The sequence below is a fragment of the Pseudophryne corroboree genome, chromosome 11 (genome assembly GCF_028390025.1).
Source record: "Pseudophryne corroboree isolate aPseCor3 chromosome 11, aPseCor3.hap2, whole genome shotgun sequence".
In the NCBI taxonomy this organism is placed as follows: domain Eukaryota; kingdom Metazoa; phylum Chordata; class Amphibia; order Anura; family Myobatrachidae; genus Pseudophryne; species Pseudophryne corroboree.
In genome coordinates, this window is record NC_086454.1 from 55,903,855 (window position 1) to 55,928,353 (window position 24,499).

Consider the following 24,499-nt stretch of genomic DNA (forward strand, 5'->3'; position numbering starts at 1 on the left):
TACCAGAAATTAAAGTGATCGTCACTCCGTTTCCATAGTAATAAACTTGAACACCCCCAAAGGTGCGCTACAGAATTCTACATCTATGAGACTGGTTGAATTATTGTTTTATTATGGAGATCATAAATTGGACAGTTTTTGAACAACAGTTATTAACAGTATGCCATCATCCCATGTTGTACTTTGATGCCCCCCATTAAAGTACAACATGGGATGATGGCATACTGTTAATGACTGTGATATCTGAGGGGTACGTCTTAAACTTCTCAACCATTACCTTGAAATGAACAACTGACGCCCCACGTTTCACAAATAGAAAGGAGTTAGCCTAGTGGAAAGGAGTTGCTGCCTGGGCTACGGATGTACAGTGAAGAAGCATCGGAATAGCCAAAAGCAATGGACAGTGTCATATACTGCAGGTGTCACATCACTCTACAAATACCCTGTATCTAGACTATAAGCCAAGGAAAGACACACATTTCCTCTGTCTGCTGTAAAAACTCCATGTAATAAAAGGCTACCACTGCTCCTCACCTGTATGGGGGCAATTCAAGTGTTTTGTGCGCCTATGGCCGCTAGATGTCACCTAATGGAGCTATTCAAGTGTTGCTCTGTTCATATGCACACAGCTGTCATTTTGATGGGCTGGTAACTAGTCAGGTTATGTTGGGGGTGTTTGACAGGAGATGCTAAACAGGTAAGTGGAGGAAGATGGGGGCTTCAGATTAAGGAAACACTGAAAGGAAAAATTGGAAGACCCCATTTAACTGTTAATATCACTTTTGGAAAATATTTCAAAAGACCTAAATTAATTCTAAACAAAAATATATGTTGTCGTGATCCGGATTAGTATATTTAATTATTGGTACATTCAATTAATGCAGTTTACAAGCTCGATTTTGCATTCTAGGGTTTGCTAAGGTACGCAGGCACAAGCAGAACTGGGTAAAGGCTAAAAGCAGTTGTGAACTTATACTTTGACATTATTTGGCTACAATAGACACGACAAGATTTGAATGGTGGAACTTGTAGACAGGTCAGTGTAAACCGCTTAGTATAAACTAAATGGTTTGGAGGTTTTATCCTCGTCCAATCACATTATTAGAGGATGTCTGGATACACTACATGCTCTTCCAACTGAGTAAATGAGAATTCTGTTGTATCAATGAACGCTATGGAACTTAGTAAGGAGGAGTGCGTGTGTTGCAGATTTGATACTTATTTTAGAGTCGACATCACACAATATATAAAGGGGAATTATAGCAAAAACGTTTGAAGATTTTAGTAAGTATATAATTTCCATTCTCCAAATCGTTCGGAAATTGTAAATGTATTGTAGAAGTTGACTCATATGTTGGACATCACTGATTAAATGAAAAAGACACAGTGGCTTTCTAAGGGGGGAGGGGTGCTTCAAATCTTGGAGAGAGATGAAGTGGAGAGAGATAGTGTACTAGCCAGTCAGCTTCTAAATGTCATTTTACAGGATGTTAGGTGGGTATTTTGGGATCCGGTCTGAAGATCGACAGTGTCTAGGTCGACAATGTTTAGGTCGACCAGTATAGGTCGACAGTCACTAGGTCGACATGGATGGAAGGTCGACAGGGTTTCTAGGTCGACATGTGCTAGGTCGACAGGTCTAAAGGTCGACATGAGTTTTTCACATTTTTTTTCTTTTTTTGAATTTTTTCATACTTAACGATCCACGTGGACTACGATTGGAACGGTAAAGTGTGCCGAGCGAAGCGGTAGCGGAGCGAAGGCACCGTGCGAGGGGACGCGGTGCACTAATTTGGGATCCCGGTCACTCTACGAAGAAAACTACACAAAAAAAAAAAAATCCTCATGTCGACCTTTAGACCTGTCGACCTAGCACATGTCGACCTAGAAATCCTGTCAACCTTCCATCCATGTCGACCTAGTGACTGTCGACCTATAGTGGTCGACCTAAACATTGTCGACCTAGACACTGTCGATTTGATGAACCACACCCGGGTATTTTATCTCTCTCCTCGTTATGGCTCTCCAAGCTTTGATACATCTCGCCCTAAGAGCACTGCAAAATTAGCCATTTTGTGGGAGACTGTTAACGAGAATTATACTCCCCCAGTTATAAGGCACTGAAGACAGCAGTGAGGTATGAGGTATTTTTTGCTTTATGCCTCAGTGGTGTCAGTAGTTCCAAGTGAATTAGTGAATTTCCATAACAATCGGGTAATCCCACACAATGGCTGCCTCCAGTGTATAGATACGAGTGGACTTTTACAAAACTACAAGTTGGAGTGGACTTAAAAATGAACCGTTTTTCCCCTGACAATAGTTTCCCTTTACTTAGTAACAGAAATAATGTATACACTTTCTGTGTGTGCCACACTGTATATTACTTTAAGTTACAGAAGGTGTTTAATCTGCGGAATTGCAGGCAGGGTGTTTAAGAATTTATTGATAATAGGGGAACATCAAGGGGAAGAAACTTCTAGCAGTGTAAAGAGTAGGGAGGTGGACCAACAAAGAAGTTGCCGATGGCAACCAATCAGCTTCTACCTATCATTTCATAGAATGTCCTTGATAAATGCTACTTTGAAGATTATTGGTTGTTATGGGAACTTCTCCAATCGTCCACTTATCCACTCTATACACTGCTTGACACATCTACAACTAGATGTCCAATGTACTGAATGATAAATCGAACGGACAGATTTCTTGTGCAAATTTGTGCCTGATCCCCAATTTACAACTGGAACAAAAATCATTTCATGTCTATATTTAAATACAGCGACCAATCTGCTGTAGTTAGCTAACACACAGGCCAGAACTATTTTAGTATAAATTTACAACTGCTTATATGGGGTTTGATTGATTTTCCAGGATGGGTAATTGGCGAAAAAAAAACTGCATCACCCACCAACCTGCCCATGGTTCTGCTCCTCCAGTCAGTGTAATAACATTTTTTCCTGTAAGAACAGTACAAGTCAGCTATAGTGTTACATGAGTAAATATAACCAATACGCTTTACCTTCCGTGTTAGGCAATGTTCATTGTACAGAGAACAGACAGAAATTGGAAAGTTATATCCTGCACCAAAGTTTTGCAAAGTTCCTGAAACAAGAATCTTAGCTCCGTTCGAATCAACATTTTCACAACTGGTGTTTTTGGAAAAAATCTAGTTTTAAAGTAGCCTTAAAAAAAAAAAAATTCTCCCAAAAAATTTGCTCTCTTTTGAAATGGCAATCTTTCTTCATTTTCCATTTTAAATCTTTTTTCAGTTTTAATTTATTGTTTATATTGTGTCTAAAATCTGTGAGTTTTATAAATAAGTACACAATATTTCAGCAGTCAACATGATGTTATTTTACCCAGCAAAAAATACCTACAGTAAATATATACTTTAAGAGCTATTTGCGACTTATATGTAAAGAGCACAAAAATAATATTTTGCTTACACAGAGAACAAGTTTACATGAGAAAGTAGAACAAGAATAAATACATTTACCTAATTATCATGATTATTATGTGGCTATTTGCTTTTTACAAGTAGCTCTTTTTATTTAGCAGGACTACTGTACAGTAGTTAGTAAAATGTACTGTACGTGCTCAAACAGCAGGGGGCGTATGTGTACCATTCTTTCCTAGTTCATAGACAAGTCAAGGTAATTGAACTGAGTACATTACTTTTTAGCACTGTACATGATATCAGCTATATCAGATAAAGTAACAGAGAGAATCACATTGCAGGTAGCATTTTGCTATACAGTATACAAGGAGATTTATGGTAGACTTACCATGGTTAAATCTCTTACTGCGAGGTACACTGGATTCCACAGGGAATACATCAGGGTGTAGAGTTGGATCTTGATCTGAGGCACCAACAGGCTAAAGCTTTGACTGTTCCCAGGATACACTGCACCGCCTCCTCTATAACCCCGCCTCCAGGCACTGTAGCTCAGTTTCATTAATCAGTCCAATGCAGTAGCAGGTAAAAGAGACGGTAGATGTTAGTCACATAGAACCACATTCTCACGACAAGAGAAGGGACTAGCGGCTAATGCCATAAAAACCCAAAAAAGCTAAGGGGGTCATTCCAAGTTGATCGCTCGCTAATAGTTTTTAGCAGCCGTGCAAATGCTATGCCGCCGCCCACTGGGAGTGTATTTTAGCTTAGCAGAAGTGTGAACGAATGGATCGCAGAGCACCAGCAAAACATTTTTGTGCAGTTTCAGAGTAACTCAAAACCTACTCAGTGCTTGCGATCACTTCAGACCATTCAGTTCCGGACTTGATGTCACAAACCCGCCCTGCGTTCGCCCAGCCACGCCTGCGTTTTCCCTGGCACGTCTGCTTTTTTTCAAACACTCCCTGAAAACGGTCAGTTGACACCCAGAAACGCCAACTTCAAGTCAATCACTCTGCGGCAGCCAGTGCGACTGAAATGCATCGCTAGACCCTGTGTGAAAATACATCGTTTGTTGTACCAGTACATCGTGCGTGCGCATTGCGCCGCACACGCATGCGCAGAACTACCATTTTTTAGCTTGATCGCTGTGCTGCAAACAAATGCAGCTAGCAATCAACGCTGAATGACCCCCTAAGTGCGTCAGGGTGGGTGCCCTGTGGAATCCAGTGTACCTTGCAGAAAGAGATTTACCCATGTAAGTCTACCATAAAACTCCTTTTCTGCAGCGGGTTACACTGGGATTCCGCAGGGAATACATCGGGGATGTCGTAAAGCAGTTCCTCATCGGAGGGGATGCACCGCAGCGAGCACAAGAACCCGGCGTACACAGTAAGCATCCTGGGAGGCGGAGGTATCAAAGGCATAGAACCTGATGAATGTGTTCACTGAGAACCATGTAGTCGCCTTGCACAATTGTTCAGCGGACGCGACTCGGCGGGCAGCCCAAGAAGATCCAACAGACCGAGTAGAATGGGCTTTAATAGCAGCAGGAGCTGGAAGGCCAGCCTGTGCATAGGTTTGTGCAATCACCATTCTAATCATCTGGCCAAGGTTTGCTTATTCGCAGGCCAGACACGTTTGTGAAAACCAAAAAGTACAAAAAGGGTATCTGACCTCCTGAGGGGGGCAGTCCTCTCTACGTAAATACGGAGAGTCCGTATCACATCCAAAGACCACTCTTTGGAGGACAAACCATAAGAGATAAAGGTGGGAACAACAATCTCTTGTTTAAGATGAAAAGATGATACCACCTGAGCTAGATAACCAAGGCGAGTTCAAAGAACTGCCCGGTCCCGGTGAAAAATCAGAAAGGATGGACGACAGGACAAAGCGCCTAAGTCCGACACCCTCCTAGCAGAGGCAATAGCCAGTAAAAACACGATCTTAAGTGTAAGACATTTAAGATCCACAGACTCAAGAGGTTCAAATGGAGACTCTTGTAGGGCATTTAAGACAACAGACAGATCCCATGGAGCCACAGGAGGGACATAGCGAGGCTGAATCCGTAAAACACCCTGAGTGAAAGTATGAACGTCAGGAATAGGCACAATTTTCCTCTGAAATCACACCAACAAGGCAGATATATGAACCTTGAGGGCCTTGTTGCAGAAAAGCCAAAAGCCTAGAAGTTCTAAACGGATAGGCATCAAAATTCTTAGCAGCACACCATGTGAAGTAAGAGTTCCAGACCCTGTAATAAATCCGTGCAGAAGCCGGTTTGCGGGCCTTCAACAGAGTTTGAATAACCGCCTCAGAGAATCCCTTGGCCCTCAGGTGTGAAGCTTCAAGAGCCACGTCGTCAAAGCCAGTCTGGCCAGGTCCAGATAGACACAAGGGCCCTGAACGAGGAGGTCTGGGCATTGATAAAGTAGAAGAAGATGCTCTATCGATAGACCCTGCAGGTCTGAGAACCAATACAATCTGGGCCACACTGGAGTGACTGGAAGTAGTATTCCTCTTTCTTGCTTGAACTTCCATAGTACCCTGAGCAGGAGTGACACTGGAGGGAACACGTAGGGCAGCTGAAAGTTCCACGGAATTGCCTGTGCATCCACGAACGTTGCTTGAAGATTCCTTGTTCTTGATCCGAAGACCGGAACCTTGTGATTGTGTCGAGAAGCCATCAGATCTACATCTGGTAGGCCCCAATTGTCCACTAGGAGTTGAAAGACTTCCGGATGAAGACTCTACTCTCTGGCATGAACGTCCTGACGACTGAGGAAATCCGCTTCCCAGTTGAGGGCTCCGGGAATGAACACTGCCGATATTGCTGGCAGATGGTGTTCCGCACAACGGAGGATCCTTGACACTTCCAGCATTGCCATGCGCCTTCGAGTGCCTTGATGATTTATGTACGCCACCGTGGTGGCGTTGTCTGATTGTACTTGAATAGGCCTGTTCTGTACTAGAGGCAGGGCCAGTGTCAATGCATTGAACACTGCCCGCAATTCCAGAATGTTTATCGGGAGGAGAGATTCCTCCCTGGTCCACCGACCCTGGAGAGAGTGTTGCTCCACCACCATACCCCAACCCCGCAGACTGGCATTAGTTGTCAGGAGGACCCAGTTGGAGATCCAGAAGGGACGGCCCCTACTCAACTGTTGGTCCGGTAGCCACCAGCTCAGTGACAGACGAACCAAGGAGATCATTTGAGGCCAGATCCGATGAGGCAGGCCATCCCACTTGGAAAGGATTAACCTCTGTAGAGGGCGGGAATGAAATTGAGCGTACTCTACCATGTCGAAAGCCGACACCATGAGGCCTAGTACTTGCATCGCTGAGTGTATCGACATTCTTGGGGCGAGAGAGGAAATATCTGATCCTGTCCTGAAGTTTCAGGACTTTCTCCGGAGACAAAAACAATCATTGGTTGTGTGTGTCCAGTAGTGCCCCCCGGTGCACCATGCTCCGAGCAGGGACCAGCGAGGACTTTTTCCAGTTCATGTGCCACCCGTGGGCTTGTAGGGATTGGTCAGATCCAGATGACTGAGGAGAACCTCTTGGGAGTACGCCAGGATCAGCAAGTCGTCCAGATACGGCAGGATCGCGATTCCCTGATGGCGGAGAAGAGCCGTCATCACGGCCATGACCTTGGTGAAGATCCGAGGGGCCATGGCCAATCCAAAAGGCAGTGCCTGGAATTGATAATGTAGGTTGCCAATAGCAAACCGCAGATATTGCTGATGCGACATGGCAATAGGTATATGCAGGTAAACATCCTGTATGTCCAGGGATACCATATAGTCTTCGGGTTCCATGGGCAGCACTATAGAGCGCAGAGTTTCCATAAGGAATTTGGATACTCTCACAAACTTGTTCAATGATTTGAGGTTGAGTATAGGCCGGAAGGACCCATTTGGCTTTGGAACTAGAAACAGGGTCTAATAGTATCCCCTGCCTCTCTGAGACATAGGTACCGGCACTACCACTCCTGTGTCCAGGAGGGATTGTACAACCAAGTGTAGAGCTTGCGCTTTAAACAGATCTGAAGGGATAACCGTCGTGCAGAATTGGCGAGGGGGACGTCTCTTGAAAGAGACTGCGTACCCGTAAGAGACGACTTCTTGCACCCAGGCGTCTGAAGTGGTCTTTAACCAGGCCTGGGTGAACTGTAGAAGTCGGCCTCCCACCCTGGGGTTCCCCAGGGGGAGACCCGCCCCGTCATGCGGCTGGCTTGTCTTGTTTGGAAGCAGACTAACGGGCAGCCCAGGATTGTTTAGATTTAGGCTTAGTGGTTCTGGAAGCACGAGCCTGTCGCAGATACGCCTGACCCTTTGCTTTCCCTGGAGGTTGAAAGAAACAAAAGGTGGAACTCTTATCCTTCGGCGCAGATGGATTAGTATTTGGGAGACACACAGTCTTGGCAGTAGCCAAGTCAGTTACAATCTTGTTCAGATCCTCCCCAAATAGGATGTCTCCCTTAAAAGGGAGCACCTCCAAGGTCTTTTTGGAGTCCAGGTCCACATTCCAGGACCTCAAACACATAATTCGACGTGCCGGGATAGACGTAGTAGATGCCTTGGCCACCATTACACCTTCATCAGAGGACGCCGCCTGAATATAGTGGGAGGCTGTGGTAATATAAGACAGATATTGTCTGGCAGTGTCAGAAAAATCCTGAGGCAGCTCATCCTCAATTGCCTGAACCCATGCTTCAATACCTTTCGCAGCCCAGGAGGCTGTCATAGTGGGTCTATGTACAGTGCCAGTAAGGGAGTAAATAGACTTCAGGCATCCCTCCACATGCATATCCGTCGGTTCCTTCAGTGAGGTGACAGTGGTGACAGGCAGAGTAGATGACACCACAAGACGGGCGACATGAGAGTCCACCGGTGGTGGAGTTTCTCACTTGTTACTCAACTCCGCAGGGATAGGATAACAAGCTAGCATCTTGTTAGACAGGGAAAATTTCTTTCCTGGTGACGACCAGTATTCCTGACAAATGTCAATTAAGTGGTCAGAATGTGGTATGACTACCTTAGCAACCTTCTGACGTTTGAACTTATTAGGTTTCTTAGACGCAGTAGTAGGCTCAACGTCATCATCTATTTGAAGAATTAGCTTAATAGCCTCCACTAGGTCAGGAACATCAACGTGGGTTGTAGATTCCTCATCAACTGTGCAACTGTATCAGTGTCTGACAGATCAGTATATTCCCCATCCTCATCGGAAGAATTACCCGAAATAATAGTGGATTGTGAGGAAGAAGTGGCCCTTTTTAGATGACCCCTTGGGCCCAGAGGGTCATGGGGTAGACTTTTGTCTAACCAAGGATTGATTTAATTGTTGTAATTGGGTAGACAGAGTATCCGCCCAGGGCGGATTAACTACAGGGACAATATGTTGCTGCAATGGCTACAAGGGGCGTAAAACGTGTCACAAGTGTACTTAGCATACTTGAGAACGCTGCCCAAGGTGGGTCCTGATTGGCCACAGGTGCTGCAGGTTGACTGGGTGTATGGCATTCAGCGCCTGAACCAGCAGCTAAAACTTCCCCCTCAGGTAAATCCGTGGTGCCAGTACTGCAGGATGCAGAAGTGTCCGTGGATGTCCTGCCCTGCCTGGCAGACATTAGAAGGAATGCAGCCTTAGGGCATAACAGTACAATATAGCCAGACAAACACAATACCTGCAAAAAAAACCCCTATGTTATGTGACAGTAAACACAGGACACAAAACAGAGGATTTAAGCGGTATGAGGTGACTGAAACACACAGTAAAAATACCAAATTGTATATTCTGTGTAACACTATGTGGGACCCTGATGCACCTAGCCCCTCAGGGTACAGAATATAGTGATAGCAATATGTGATACAGGAGAATGGAATCCCACACAACAGCTACAGGCACACTCAGTCACATGTACAATGCAGAAGTTATTACATATAAACAATAAAACGGCACTGGACTAGTAATTTACATATAAATGTATGTGAGTATAGATATAACAATACACAGTAGATACTGGATGTATATCACAGAATACTTGTACCAAATTTTCAGATAGCAGTACACTTGTTCTTAACTAACACTATCTAAAATGACATGTAGAATACTTAAGTGTCTGTAAATGCACAGAGCTGGTGAGACAGGCGGATTTACAGAGGAGACAGAGCCCTGCAGTCATGGAGATCAGCCCAGCTAGTAGTGAAGATGGCATCAAAATCTCTGTCAGGGAGTGAGGGAGAGTGAAATGCAGCTCCAGGGCGGCAACACCAGCAGTAGATGGCGCCCGGAGCTGGGGGAGGGACTACAGGTCAGCGCCTTATCACCTATGCTGGTCCTCACCACCGGGCACTGTGGAGCCTATATCAAACGTATTTTAGTAAATCCGACCTGTGCTCCCTTGCCCTGGTTGATATAGTGGGGTCCCTGTGCAGTACAGTGTCCACGCCAGCAGTGCGGTCCATCTCCTGGGACCACGACTGGACCGCGATTAACTGGCGGGTCCCACCTGGGTGACCCTCTTACCTCCTCCCTGATGTGCACCCATGCTATCCTGGAGAGCATCAGCGGTGGTGTGCATGATGACCGGTGCGCCTCCGCTGCAAGTACCCGGGAACCCGGCCGCGGGAATATGCAGCGCTGCTGGGGAGGTGATGGAGCCGCAGTACAGAATGTCAGACTGACATAAATAGTGCTGCGGCCCTTGAAGTCTTCTTAAAAAGCTCTTTTCAGGGCTGCCTAGCGCAGCCCCACCTGTTAGTGACCTGCACTGCAGGCACCAACTTATAAGCTGAGCTACAGTGCCTGGAGGTGGGGTTACAGAGGAGGCGGTGCAATGCACCCTGGGAACAGTCAAAGCTTTAGCCTGTTGGTGCCTCGGATCAAGATCCAACTCTATACCCCGATGTATTCCTTGTGGAATCCCAGTGTACCACGCTGCAGAAAGTACAATTTGTAGTTTGTGCTGTCAAGATGAAGATGATCACAGACGTCGGGGTAAATTTACTAAGATGGGAATTCTATTTTAGATGGGATGTTGCCCATAGCAACCAATTAGATTCCAGGTATTATCTTCTAGAAGTTGCTAGATAAATGAGAAGTAGAATATGATTGGTTGCTATGGGCAACAACCCATCTTAAATAGAACTCCCATTTTAGAAAAATGTACTTTGTCATCTTCTGACTGTAGCCATGCAGGAAGGTTGTTTTGATAGAAAGATGGCTTAAAGAACATCATACTTGGGACAGGTGGAGGAGGGGGTGGGGGGGGTATTGGGTGTTTGCCACATAAGTTAGAGGTACAGTAGCTGCACTCCTAAGCACAGATGCCTAAGCACAGATGTCTTCCATTTTTTAAAGCAGTACAATGTTTATAAATTAAATTAGGGCGTCACTGGGGTTTCTGAACAAGATATTGACCTTTGCCCTTCACTTACCCATAATCCAGCATCCAAACCCAACAACTGTTACCAGAGTCCAAAAGTGCAAAAAGCCTCAAACCCTACCCTAGACCAAAAGTGAAATCCTGATCTTTGTATTTATTTTTATATTTCCTTTTAAGGTGGCAAACATAATGACTTCACCAAGGTGCATGTGGTCATCTTAAAGAATCCAGTGTAGCTGTAAACCATGGCCTGGCCAACCTGTGGCTCTCCAGCTGTGGTGAACTGCACGTCCCAGCATGCCATGCCACCGTTTTAGCATTCTCTAATAGCAAAATTGTAGCAGAGCATGCTGGGACTTGTAGCGGTACAACAGCTGGTGAGCCACAGGTTGGCCTGCTTGCTCTAAACCATGGGTCTTCAACCCTCCAGCTGCTGTGGAACAACACATCCCAGCATGCCCTGCCACAGTTTTTGCTATTAATGCATGCTGGGATGTGTAGTTCGAAAGCAGCTGGAGGGCCGCAGGTTGAAGACCCGTACTCTAAACAGTCTTTGATTCAAGGTACCCATAATTATGGTAATTAATACATCCTGAAGTTCACTAATGCTCTAAAATTCTATCCATACACCTGTTGAGGCCTGTAATAATTTAAAACATTCCTATACTCTATTTCCAGATGTCTTGGTAATGGTATCCGGACTCTGGGTCGACACCACTTAGGTCAACACCCATTAGGACGACACCCATTGGTCAACAGTGACTAAGTCGACACTAGAAATAGGTCAACACGACCATTAGGTCTACATGAACAAGGTCGACATGCAAAAAGGTCAACATGAGTTTTTGCCTTTTTTTTTTTTTACTTTTTCATACTTTACGATCCATGTGGACTACGATTGGGTACGGTAACCTGTGCCGAGCACAGAGGTAGCGGAGTGAGCTACCTTGGCTCCGCACGGCGAACAAAGCGAGCCATGCGAGGGGACACGGTGCACTAATTGGGGTACAAAAAAACAAACAAACCTCATGTCGACTTTTTCCATGTCGACCTTGTTCATGTCAACGTAATGGTCACGTCAACCTATTTCTAGTGTCAACCTACCACCTGTAGACCAATAGGTGTCGACCTAGACACTGTCGACCCTGAGTCCCATACCCCTTGGTAACTGGGGTGCATCAGTAGACTGACTAAAAGGGAAAATAAGTAGTGTGAGTTAGAGAAAACCAGGACATATATTCTGTTTTATTGTAGAGGTTCTACTATTACATTTAACTGGTTAAAAATTTAAAGTCAGTTCATTTAATGACACTTCCTATGTTATATTGATAGTTTTTTTTTTTTTACTTTCAATCTTTCAGCAGTTCATTAACCTATCTTCCGAAAAGCGGGAGGCAAATGTCCAATTCATAGAAAGAGGTTATTATTTATTCATTCATATAAGGAAGCGCACAGCAAATGTCATAAACACAGTAACCAAAAGCCTAAAATAGCACCAACAATAAACCGTATCTAGGGTAAAATAACAAGTCCTTCCCAGAGTGATTCACACACTGCAGCGTGGAGCCACAAAGGGCAGAGCTTTCAGTTCAAACATAAAGCAGTTAAGAAAACTTGCAAAAAGAAAAGGGCAAAAATAAATGTACCTAAAAGGCATTCTGATGTTCATCCTCTCAGCGTATTTGCACAATGTATCCCAAGGACAGTGGACTTTAACAAACATAATGTCGTTGTTGGTTATAGAATTCTATAATGAGCAGAGATATAAATATGTTATTTGGAGATGAGGATGTGTTATTTATTTTCAATGCATATTAAAAAATTGCAAAAAATAAAATAGGTAAATAAATGCATCCAGTAGAACAATGATCCTCTTCTGCAATCTCACAATACATGATTAGAAAAGGAAATACAGTACATGCTGCTACTCCCTGATAATGGGGGTAATTCTGAGTTGATCGCAGCAGGAACTTTGTTAGCAATTGGGCAAAACCATGTGCACTGCAGGGGAGGCAGATATAACATTTGCAGAGAGAGTTAGATTTGGGTGGGTTATTTTATTTCTGTGCAGGGTAAATACTGGCTGCTTTATTTTTACACTGCAAATTAGATTGCAGATTGAACCCACCACACCCAAATCTAACTCTCTCTGCACATGTTATTTCTTTTTCATCCACTAGGGGTCACTGGAGTACTCTTGGGATATGGACGGCTTAGCAGAAACAAAGGCACTGAATATTTAAATTTAGAACTCTCCACCCCTCCATATCCCAGAGTACCTCAGTGTACGACCTCAGTGTTTTTTCCGTGCTCAAAGCACTAACAACGGCTTGTGGGAGTTCCCACACTTTGTGGAAGATTTTTATTAATTTTTCATTTTTACTTTTTAATTTTCAATTTTTACTATACATCCCTTCCCAGTTTATTGAAAAACATGGGTCCGGGATAGTGCCGCTGCAGCAGCGCATGGCGTGTCGGTCCTCACAAAGAGAACCCTCACAGCCACAGGCCCACTGGCCTGCAACAGCTGGACGGAACTTACATAAAGAAGCCCCGTCACAGCCATAAAAAAGTGATCAAAGAGCTGGACGGAGCTTACAGAAAGAAGCCCCGTCACAGCCATGAAGAAGGGATCAAGCAGCTGGACGGAGCTTACAGATAGAAGCCCCGTCGCAGCTACGCCCGGAGAGCTCTGAGCTTAGAAGCCGTCGCATAAGGTATGCTGGGGAAAACGGGGCGGTCAGCGCAGGCGGCCGCCCCGCTGTGTGGGGTCCGTTACATGTGCCGTTCACAGCCGCTTCGTACAGCGCTCCGTCTAAAGCGACCAGGGCGCCGTCAGAGCTGTATGAGATGCAGACCCCAGACGGGAGACCCGCCGCAGCTTGGCTAGCGACAGCGGCCCAGCAACCGTCCTCCGCTACTTTGCATCGCCTCCCTGCAGTGAGCGTCCCGGCTCACCGCTAACAGCAGGGAGTACAGAGAGAAGACGGGACGGAGACCAGCCGCACAGACAACAGCGGGGCTCTCACATAGAAATAGTAGACCCGGGCAGCTTGCCTAGCAACGCCGCGCTCCGGCCAGCCGATTTCTGCTTCTCGGGGTTATGGTCCTTCGCCTCCCTGCAATAACTTCCCAGCTCCCCGCTGAGACACAGCGCTACAGGGAGTACAGGGAAGGGGGAGGGAGTGGGGGACCTGGCAGATTACTGCGTGGCTGCAGCTGCCAGATGCTACAAGTGTAATAGGCTGTTGAGCCTATATATATATATATTTATCTATAGAAGTTATTAATATTAACAGAAGCTATAGAAGATATTTAAGGCAGAGCTTATATTAAAGGTCATCTGCCTGTGATGTTATTGTATCCTGCATGTGATTGTCAACTGGACTGTGATTATCAGTGTATACTAGACTGTGATTATCATGGGCAGCAGGTATTGTAATTTCTCCTATAAGTTACAATGTAAGCATGGCATGGGGGCCATTTTTAATCATGTTTCCTGTTGCTGCCATAATTCCAGAACATTCCTACACTACATCTCTTCGCCACCGGAGGCGCAGGGGTGTTAGTGGGAAAATTTGGTTCAGGTTTCACATAGGCCCATGTAAACTGTATTTAGCCATAAATATATTTAGCCATAAATATATATATATATATATATATATATATTACGCACTTTAAGTCTGTCCTTTGGCTATTGTGGTGTCTGTCTGTATAAGCATACAACACAGACTAAATATAAGGTTTACTATAATGTCTGTACATAAATCTACCGCAAATTCTGTTGGTTTGTACGTTTCCACTCCGAAAGCAGGGTCAGTCCCAGATCCTATGTTAAGCATAACGCCGCTCGACACCAGCGGTAAGATCGGAGTCTCGAAAGTTACTCCGCCAGCTCTAACAAAGGATTCTCAGCTTTCCAAAAGCCCAATATCCCTTTGGGTACCAGGGTGTTAATTTATATGGTCTTATAATTTAATCTGACAATTATACAAACCTCACAGCGGTACCTACCACTGAGAAGGGTACATTAGACCAGCAGTCAGATAGTGCGGGGTTTTGACAACCATACATTACTAATAACCAGTAAGTCAGTGTCTCAAATTTTACAGAGATTAGGTAGACTCTAACATCTAATCTGTCGATTTTCATAAACAACAGATTTTCAATGAGTTATTATTTAAAATATCTGACTAACAGTTAACTCTATTTACCCGTTCTAAATGGGACAATACGTCATTGGTGAATTCGTCTGTGACAAACATTATAAACAAGATACATTTGGGTCACTAGACGCTCTAGGTATGGAAACAATGACGATCACTGTTAATAAAAAGCTGCAGAGTATCTCTGTAAAGCTTCTGCTAACACGATTCTCGCTTTTCATCGTCGCTAGTTTCACCAAAACAAGGACAGAACTTGTTTGATCCTAAATTTGATATTCAGACAAAATATTTTGGCCAACGTTTAATCCCTTTAGACTGCAGTCTTTTCAGGGCTGTGGTACAAAAACAGTCATGACTTGTAACGCCATGGTGCTAAAGTCAACAAGCCAGTGGCTTAACGGCCTCTCAGGCCATCTAGCATTTCCAATTGTGGAAGCGCGCCGTTACACGTGACATTTGCCGGGTTTCCAAACATCCACTCATGGATGTATCAGCTATTTACATCTGCTGGTTTCAGCTGTTTTTATTTCCACACCTGGTACACCAACAGAGTCAGGGTTACTTATTCCCCTCTGTTTGGGGTAGCGAACCGGAGGGCTCCGTCGCAGTCTCAATCAGCAAGTCACTTACTACAGTTGGAAATGGATTTACTGCAGTTAGGACTTGCATAGTTGAAGCCACAAGATTGCATAATTGCGCTTGATCTTTACAATGCGTATTTACCCATTCCGGTTTGGTCACCGCATCACAGGTTCTTGCGTTTTGCAATGCGCCACAACCATTAACCATTTCAGGTTCTACCGTTTGGCCTCTTGTCAGCGCCTCGGGTATTCACCAAGGTGATGTTGGTGTCAATAGCTCATTTCAGAGCCCTAGCGGTGACAATCGTTACATATTTAGACGATCTGCTCATAAGAACTCTGTCTCAACAGAAGTTCATTTTACTTGCGCTACTAACGTACACCACGGTAGCAGGTCAAGTTCGAAAACAATCGCATCTAATCCGTCTGAACGACTTCAGTGCCTAGGTAAGATTATAAATACGGTAAATCAAAGATATTTACCTACTACACCAGAAAGAACAAATATACCATCTAGTACAATAGTGCAAAAGCCACGCACACTAGCGGTACATTGGTGTATTCGCCTATTAGGAACAATGATGTGTTTTCAACGCGCTGGAACAATGATGTATTTTCAAAGCGCTTTAGTTCGCCGGGTTTCAGGGCGAGGGTGTATATACTCTGGACGACAGTCTCAGAGGTTGAGGAGTTGTAGTTAAAAAGACCAGCGACAGGGGTTCTAAAACGAATCACGACAGATTGCTGTCTATAAATGTCCTGGAACTCCGTGCAATTTACAATGCACTACATGCTTCGCTTTCAGTCTGTCCAAGTGCAGTCAGACAACGCAACGGGAGTTGCATACACAACAACAGGGAGGACCGAGAAGCCGCATGGCAATGCGGCAGGTAGTTCGAATCCTCAATTGCCCAGAACACCATTAGGTGATGTTGTCTAAGGGGATCATTCCGGGAGTGGACATCTGTTAGACAGATGATCTCACCCGTCGGGAATTTTATCCATAAAACTGGGCATTTAATCCACAGGTGTTTCATATGTGAATCCACAAGTGGGGTTACCCTCAGGTATACATGATGGCATCTCGCCACAATTACAAACGCTCAGTATGTGTACAGAACGACAGATCACAAGAGCAGTGGCAGTGGAGGTCTCACATTCGTGTGGTCATACAGCTTCGTGTATCTGCCTCCACCATTTTCCGCTTCTCTCTTTTTCTCTCTCCGTTGCTAAAACGGATCATAAAACAGTTCGTCACAGTCATACTAGTGATATCTCATGGGTTTCGGAGAGCTTGCTTCTCGAAGCTCCAAAGAATACTTGCACACGATCTTGGCCCCCTCATAATACGTCCAACCTGTTACAACAGGGACCGTTCGTTGACCCCTATTCACATATGTACCGCGGCTGCGATTGACGGGGTGGGGGTTCAGACCGCCCTCTTAAAAAAAAAAAAAAATACATAGGGCATTACAGCGGTATACCAACCATGTTATGAGCTAGGAAGCCGCTTACGGCAGCTCATTATTACACAATTTGGTGTGCCTATATAGGTGGGTGTGAAGCTCAGAAGTTTCCGACATCATCTTTCAAGTTACCCGTATTCTGTTATTTACAGACGGGGTGGGATGGAGAACTGCGTTTATCTGCACTGAGGGTGCAGGTATCTGTGTGGTCAATTTATTTTCACAGACGGTTGAATCTATTGCGTAGGTACACACCTTTTTTACAAGGTGTCATCAAGGTGCAGCCTCCATTTATCCCACCTACAGCGCCATGCGACTTGAAGCTGGGTTCAGATTTCTTACAGTTTTCATATTTTTTGAACCCTTACAACAAATGGGGATTAAGTTTCTCAATTGGAAAACGTTTTTCTTCTAGCCGTAGCTTCGGCAAGGGGTTTTGTTTTCATATTTGGGTGCCTTGTATTCCAAGCCACCGTATTTGAGTTTTATCATAACAAAGCAGAACTTCGGACCAATTCCGATTTCTTATTCTTCACATCAATAAACCAATAGTGGTTCCTGTGTTGACAGTACATTCTAGAATTATGAATGTGGTACACGCATAACGCGTCTATATGTCCCGAACGTCTACAGTACGTAATACGTATACGTTGTTTGTTATCTATCATGCTGCCAACTGGAGTTAGCCAGTTTCTCAGCAGACATTATCCAGTTGTATAAAAATGACTACAAGTCAGGCTTACTTTAAGGCGAAGTTACAGTCGCCTACGTCAGTAATAGCTCATCAGTAATAGCTCATCCCACAGGTTCTGTGGGAATGTCATGACCAGCTGGTCGTGGAGCGTCTACCACGCGGCTACATAGCCTTCAGTGCACACGTTTGTGCGCGTTTACACGTTATCGGCTACATAGCCTTCAGTGCACACGTTTGTGCGCGTTTACACGTTATGAAACGGTTGCGGCATCAGCATCTAGCTTTGGCCGTCTACTGTTACAGGTGTCAAACAGCTCTCCCGCCCACGAGGGAAGCTTTGGTACGTCCCAAGAGTACTCCAGTGACCCCTAGTGGATGAAAAAGAAAATAGGATTTTGGTACTTACCAGGTAAATCCTTTTCTTTGAATCCATAGGGGGCACTGGACGCCCACCCAGAGCAGTTTTACCTGGGTTGTTTTAAGCTCAAAGGAGCTTATGGTAACACATTTTACCAGGATTGTATTAAGCTCAGAGGAGCTTATGGTAAGAAATTTTCACCGATTGGTTCAAATTATAAAGGTCTATCGGTTATGGGTCAACTGTTTAGTTGACAGTAACGTTATGGGTCAACTTTGTTGTTGTCCGTTATGTGATAGGAATTCTCCATTGTCAACCTCTCTATAGTCTTGTTCGCTCAGTAAAAAACACTGAGGTCATACACTGAGGTACTCTGGGATATGGAGGGGTGGAGAGTTCTAAATTTAAATATTCAGTGCCTTTGTTTCTGCTAAGCCGTCCATATCCCAAGAGTACTCCAGTGCCCCCTATGGATTCAAAGAAAAGGATTTACCTGGTAAGTACCAAAATCCTATTATCTGCCTCCCCGGCTTCAGTGCACGTGGTTTTGCCCAATTGCTAACAGAATTCCAGCTGCGATCAACTTGGAATTACCCCCCATGTGCACTGCAGGGGAGGCAGATATAACATGTGCAGAGAGAGTTAGATTTGGGTGGGGTGTGTTCAAACTGAAATCTAACCTGCAGTGTAAAAATAAAGCAGCCAGTATTTACCCTGCACAGAAACGAAATAACCCACCCAAATCTTACTCTCTCTGCACATGTTATATCTGCCACACCTGCAGTGCACATGGTTTTGCCCAATTGCTAACAAACTTGCTGCTGCGATCAACTCAGAATTACCCCACACATACACTCAGACGTGATCACCAAGTGATTTTTAAAGTTTCCAAAAATTTTAAGTGGTGGAGTTGCCCATAGCAACTAATCAAATTCCATTTATCATTTCTCTTTTACATCCTAGAAAGTGAGAGACATAATCTAATTGGTAGCTATGTGCAATACTACCACATTTCATTTTAGAAAATCTACTGCCAAGAGTCTTCTTCTGCAGTCACTGTGAGGAACACTGCTAAATGACTTAATGAAGAGGATGGTGTGACTTTTACATCAGCATTGTTTAAGAAAGCTGATTTAAAGTACAGAAACAACACCTATCAGCAAGACCTTAAACCACAAATAATTTGGTGAGTCAATATCACACTGGTTTTGTACACTGCAGTGCGTGGTAGGAAGCTATAGCTATCAGAAATGACCAACAGATACAAGGGTTCTGTATGTGTGACAGCCAGTTGGGATGCCGACGGTCACAATACCGACACATGCATTCTGTTTAAAATTCCGACTGGGGAGAGGTAACTATACTATCCCCTCTCCCCTAACCCTTCCTTCCTGCAGCCTAACCCTAACCTCCTCCCTTAGTGCCTAAACCTAACCTCCCCCCGGTGGCACCTAACCCTATCCTCCTCCTCCTCCTAACACTAACTCTCCCAGTACGCTTGCGGTCGGGATGCCAGCGCCGGTCTTCTGACCCTGTCGAGATTCCGGCATTGGCATTTTGACTGGTGTTCGGATTTCAGCGCCAGTACTCCGACTGCTAGGATCCTGATAGCTGGTATCTTAACTGCATCCCTATAAAATATTATCAATGTACAATAAAAATCCAATGAAAGAATAGGGCCTCTACATTACCATTTTGTTATCTCAAGTTGTTCTGGATCGTAAAAAATAAAATAAAATAACAGACATAAAAGGTAACGTTTCTCAAATCCAGTTACCTGGGCCATCCAGAAAAAGCCTGTATGATAGAGTTATCCTTTATATCACAGACAGAGAAGCTAGAACTATAGAACTACAACTCTGCTAATCATAGGATATCTCATATGTTTTACGCCACATGTTGAGTGTTGGAGAGCATCTGCCCGCTGCTCTTGATCTAGGACAATCATGAGAACATACCTGGCTTCTAAAAGGGAAATTTCAAGTGTACATGAGATATGCCATCTACAACTACAGTCAGCTACATGACAACACTTCAAGACTGAAGAGGCTTATTGCTGCTTTCTGTTCTGTACATATGAGAGTCGTCCTTCACTGACAAGTCATTATTTCCTTACAAAGTACTCTTAATGAAGAACAGTTTAATGGAAAACATCATCTACTGTACAACAGTGACAGATGATCATTCCCGCTGACACTTTTTCCTCTTACCATACATAAAGAATATTTAACAATATAATTGTACAGCCCAGTAATCACGGTATTACATTCAACTGTTTTTATATTACTAGTATCTGAAAGGAGCAATAAGATAGAGGAATAAAAATAGCATTTCTTTTGCAGATAGCAGGGAGCTCCATACAGGAGCGTAACTAGACATCTCTAGCCCCATAACAAACGTTTGTAAGGGCCCTTATGTACCAACCAATGGTGATAAATGTATATAACACATGTAACTTACACAGGGAAGATGGGCCCCCGTAAGTTCCGGGCCCCATAGCATCTGTTATATGGCACAGCAAACATCAAGCTGGAAATCATTCCATACTCCTGGCTGCCTAATACTTGGCGAAACTCCTGGAACGGCTGGGAGGTTCCAGAAAATCAAGCGGCACTCCCCGGCACCTAGAAGAGTGGACAAGTCTACTGCAACTTGCTTGCACTCCAGCGCCCCCCCCCCCCCCCCCCCCCCTGCTTACATCTGCAGCGCTCGCAACTGCCCACGCCTATATCTGCAACAGATTGCCCAAATTCTCTGTTCTGGGGGTATAAGCAAAAATTCTCCATATTGGAAATCCCAGCTTCACTAATTTTGTCAAAAAATTATCAATATTAGCGAGTCAGGAATTTTTAAAATGCTCAATTCCCTGATTCCCTTATGGATCTCCAATCATTGATGTCCCTTAATTGGTGGTTCAGGTTGGTGATCAGCAAGCGGATCATCATCAGGGAATTGTGGCGCTGATGTATGGTTTGCATAACAGGCAGTGATCAGGATCACATGCTGATTCGTAAACAAGCAACATGCACAGGTCAGGGCACAGATAAGATTTGTAAATTATTAAAAAGCAGGATTCAGGAAGGCTGGACCAAGGTATTGTGTAATAACTAATACTGTAGCACTGTATAGTGCAGAGCCATCCATAAATAGGCGGATCTCAATATGATTTTGGCGCCAACTGCAGTGGCCCCTCCCCCAGGTGAAGTATCGACACTCAAAATTGCATGTGGGAGAAAAGACAGCAGGGAAAAGGAGATTCATGGTACCCTTACCATGGTTAAATCTCTTTCTGCGAGGTACACTGGGTTCCACAGGGAATACATTGGGGTGTAGAGATGGACCTTGATCAGGAGGCACCAACAGGCTAAAGCTTTAGACTGTCCCAGGATGCATTGCTGGGCCTCCTCTATATAACCCTGCCTCCAGACACTGTGATCTCAATTTTAGTTAACCAGTCCAATGCAGAAGCAGGTAAAAGAGAAGCCAGATGTTAGTCACATAGAACCACATTCTCATGACAGGAGAAGGAACCAGCGGCAAATGCCATACAAACCCAAAGAAGCTAAGTGCGTCAGGGTAGGTGCCCTGTGGAACCCAGTGTACCTCGCAGAAAGAGATTTAACAATGATGAGTCTACCATAAATCTCCTTTTCTGCAGCGGGGTACACTGTGTTCCACAGGGAATACATCGGGAATGTCCTAAAGCGGTTTCTCAAGGGACGGGACGCACCATAGCAGGTATGAGAACCCGGCGTCCAAAGGAAGCATCCTGGGAGGCAGAAGTATCAAAGGCATAGAACCTAATGAATGTGTTCACTGAGGATCACGTAGACGCCTTGCACAATTATTCTGTGGATGCGCCACGGTGGGCCGCCCAAGAAGGTCCAACAAACCGATTAGAATGGGCCTTAATAGCAGCAGGAGCTGGGAGCCCAGCCTGCGCATAAGCTTGTGCAATCACCATTCTAATCAATCTAGCCAAGGTTTGCTTATTTGCAGGCCAGCCACGTTTGTGGAAACCAAAAAGTACAAAAAGGGTATCTGACCTCCTGATAGAGGCAGTCCTCTCCAAATAAACACGGAGAGCCCGTACCACATCCAAAGACCGCTCTTTGGAGGACAAGTCGGAAGAGATGAAGGCCGGAACCACAATCTTTTGGTTAAGGTGTAAAGATGACACCACCTTAGGCAAATAACCGGGACGAGTTCGGAGAACTGAGCGGTCACAATGAAATATCAAAAAGGGCGGACGCAGGACAGAGCGCCCATGTCCGAAACCCTACTGGCAGAGGCAATAGCAGTAATTCTTAGCAGCACACCAGGTGAAGTAAGAATTCCAGACCCTATAATATATCCGTGCAGAAGCCAGTTTGCGGGCCTTTCGCATAGTTTGGATAACCACCTCTGAGAAACCTATCGCCCTCAGGAGCCCTTCAAGAGCCACGCTGTCAAAGCCAGTCTGGCCAGGTTCGGGTAGACACAAGGGCCCTGTCCTGAAGTTTCAGGACTTTCTCCGGAGACAGAAACAGTCTTTGACTGTGTGTGTCCAGCAGTGCCCCCAGGTGCACCATGCTCCGAGCAGAGACCAGCGAGGACTTCTTCCAGTTGACGAGCCACCTGTGGGCTTGTAGGAAGTTTACCATCAGTTGCAGATGACTGAGGAGGACATCTTGGGAGTGTCTGTTAGGGTCTCCTGCCCTGTGCTGCCACGTCGTCATGGCAACCGGGAGACAAGTGCTAGTGGAGTAACCTGAGCGCAGCTGATACTCCGGTTCGGGTCTTTTGCTGTGCAGTGGTTATAGGCTCTGTGCACGGCAGGGGATCCGGTACTGGTTTTTGTGCTCACAGTCTGTGAGGTCTGAGTGGGGCGTGGACAGCACCTGCTTTATAAGGCCTCTTTTCAGGGTAAGCAGATGCTGCTGAATCTCTGTTGGTTAGTCAGTTCATGAAAGTTAGCCAGTACTGTGTAGCTTTGTATTTGTTTGTTGCTTACTGCAAATAGGCCTGGGGATTTGGTATTACACTCTGCCAATCCAGACCTAGCAGTAAGACTGGAGTCAGTCGTTTAGCTTGCTGGGGTTCTGTTATTACTCTGTGAACTTAGCAAGTTTGCGGCTGTATTCTAACACTTGCCTGTCTAATCCTGTCTCACTGTGCTAGGTGTCAGGGGTCAGTTTAGTGGCAGTAAGCTTAAACCTGTGCACTGCAAGTGAGAATCAGGATTGTGGAGGCTCTCCTTGTGTCTATCATTCCATCTCTGACCAAGGAGTTTACTGCCACACCCGTTGGTAACCCTTTAGGGTTTTGCTGTTGCCCTTAGCAACAGCATTTCGGGTTCTCTACGTATTAAAACACAACATCTTGCTTTTTACATCTGAGCAGTTCTAATACAAGGGAGATACCCAGTTCCTTAGCCTCTGGGCTTCTCTGTTCACTGTGTGTGTATTTTGTTACCCTATCACCTTCTGTGTACGTTATGTCATATTCCCCAGTTTGTCTGTGAGTCCATTTGTTTTGCATAACAGTTCAAACACCAGTACATTCCTGCAGACACTGGAGTGCATAACAGTTCTGACACTAGTACTTTCCTGCAGGCACTGGTGTGCATAACATATTCAGCAGCCTAATACTCCTGTTGAAATTTTGTGGGAATATGGAGCATACCCCTCAAAATACGTTGCAACAGGTGGTCGATCAGGTGCAGGTCCTGACTCGGCAATTTAATGATTTGTCCATTAAAATGCACACCTCCCAGGCTGCTGGCGGAGCTCCCGCAGCAGCAGCACCTGCAGGGGTTAAGGAGCCGAAAGTAAATCTCCCGGATCGTTTTTCTGGAGATCGCTCGCAGTTCTTTTGTTTCAAGGAGAGCTGCAAGCTATACTTCCGGCTTAGGCCTCAGTCTTCTGGGTCGGAGATTCAGCGGGTGGGCATAGTGATTTCCTTGCTACAAGGAGACCCACAGGTCTGGGCATATGGGTTGCAGCCTGACTGTCCGTCGCTTAAAAGTGTTGATGCTTTTTTTACGGCACTGGGCATGTTGTATGATGACCCTGACAAGACGGCCTCAGCCGAGGCTCAGATTTCGATCCTTAAGCAAGGGCGAAGGCCAGTTGAGGTTTACTGTACGGAGTTTCGGAGGTTGGCCCATGATACCCAGTGGAATGACCCAGCCCTGAGACACCAGTACCGAAGAGGTCTTTCTAACCAGATAAAGGACCAACTGGTACAATATCCCTTGCCTGATAGCTTGGATCAGCTCATGCAGTTATCCATCCGGGTGGATAGACGGCTGAGAGAGCGTAGGCTTGAAAGGGAGACTGAGATTTCCTTCCTTCCCAAGGGAACCTCAGACTCTGAGGAATTTTCTGAGGAGCCTATGCAGATTGGGGCTACCCGCCTCTCCTCGCGTGAGAAGACGCGGAGGAGACAGCAGGGGTTGTGTTTGTACTG

At 45.2% G+C, this 24,499-nt stretch overlaps 1 protein-coding gene across 5 annotated transcripts in view; it reads right to left on the bottom strand.

Annotated features, from left to right (window-relative positions):
* ANO3 (anoctamin 3) overlaps window positions 1-24,499 on the bottom strand; it is a 1,051,220-nt gene that overhangs the window by 351,095 nt on the left and 675,626 nt on the right. For 4 of the 5 annotated variants that reach the window (XM_063944333.1, XM_063944335.1, XM_063944336.1 and 1 more), the window contains exons 6-7: window positions 12,431-12,531; window positions 2,910-2,954 (exon numbers count right to left, since the gene is read on the bottom strand). In XM_063944333.1, the coding sequence (XP_063800403.1) occupies window positions 2,910-2,954; window positions 12,431-12,531 (146 nt within the window). The remainder of the gene's footprint in view (window positions 1-2,909; window positions 2,955-12,430; window positions 12,532-24,499) is intronic. The other variant, XM_063944334.1, reaches the window with a different exon arrangement.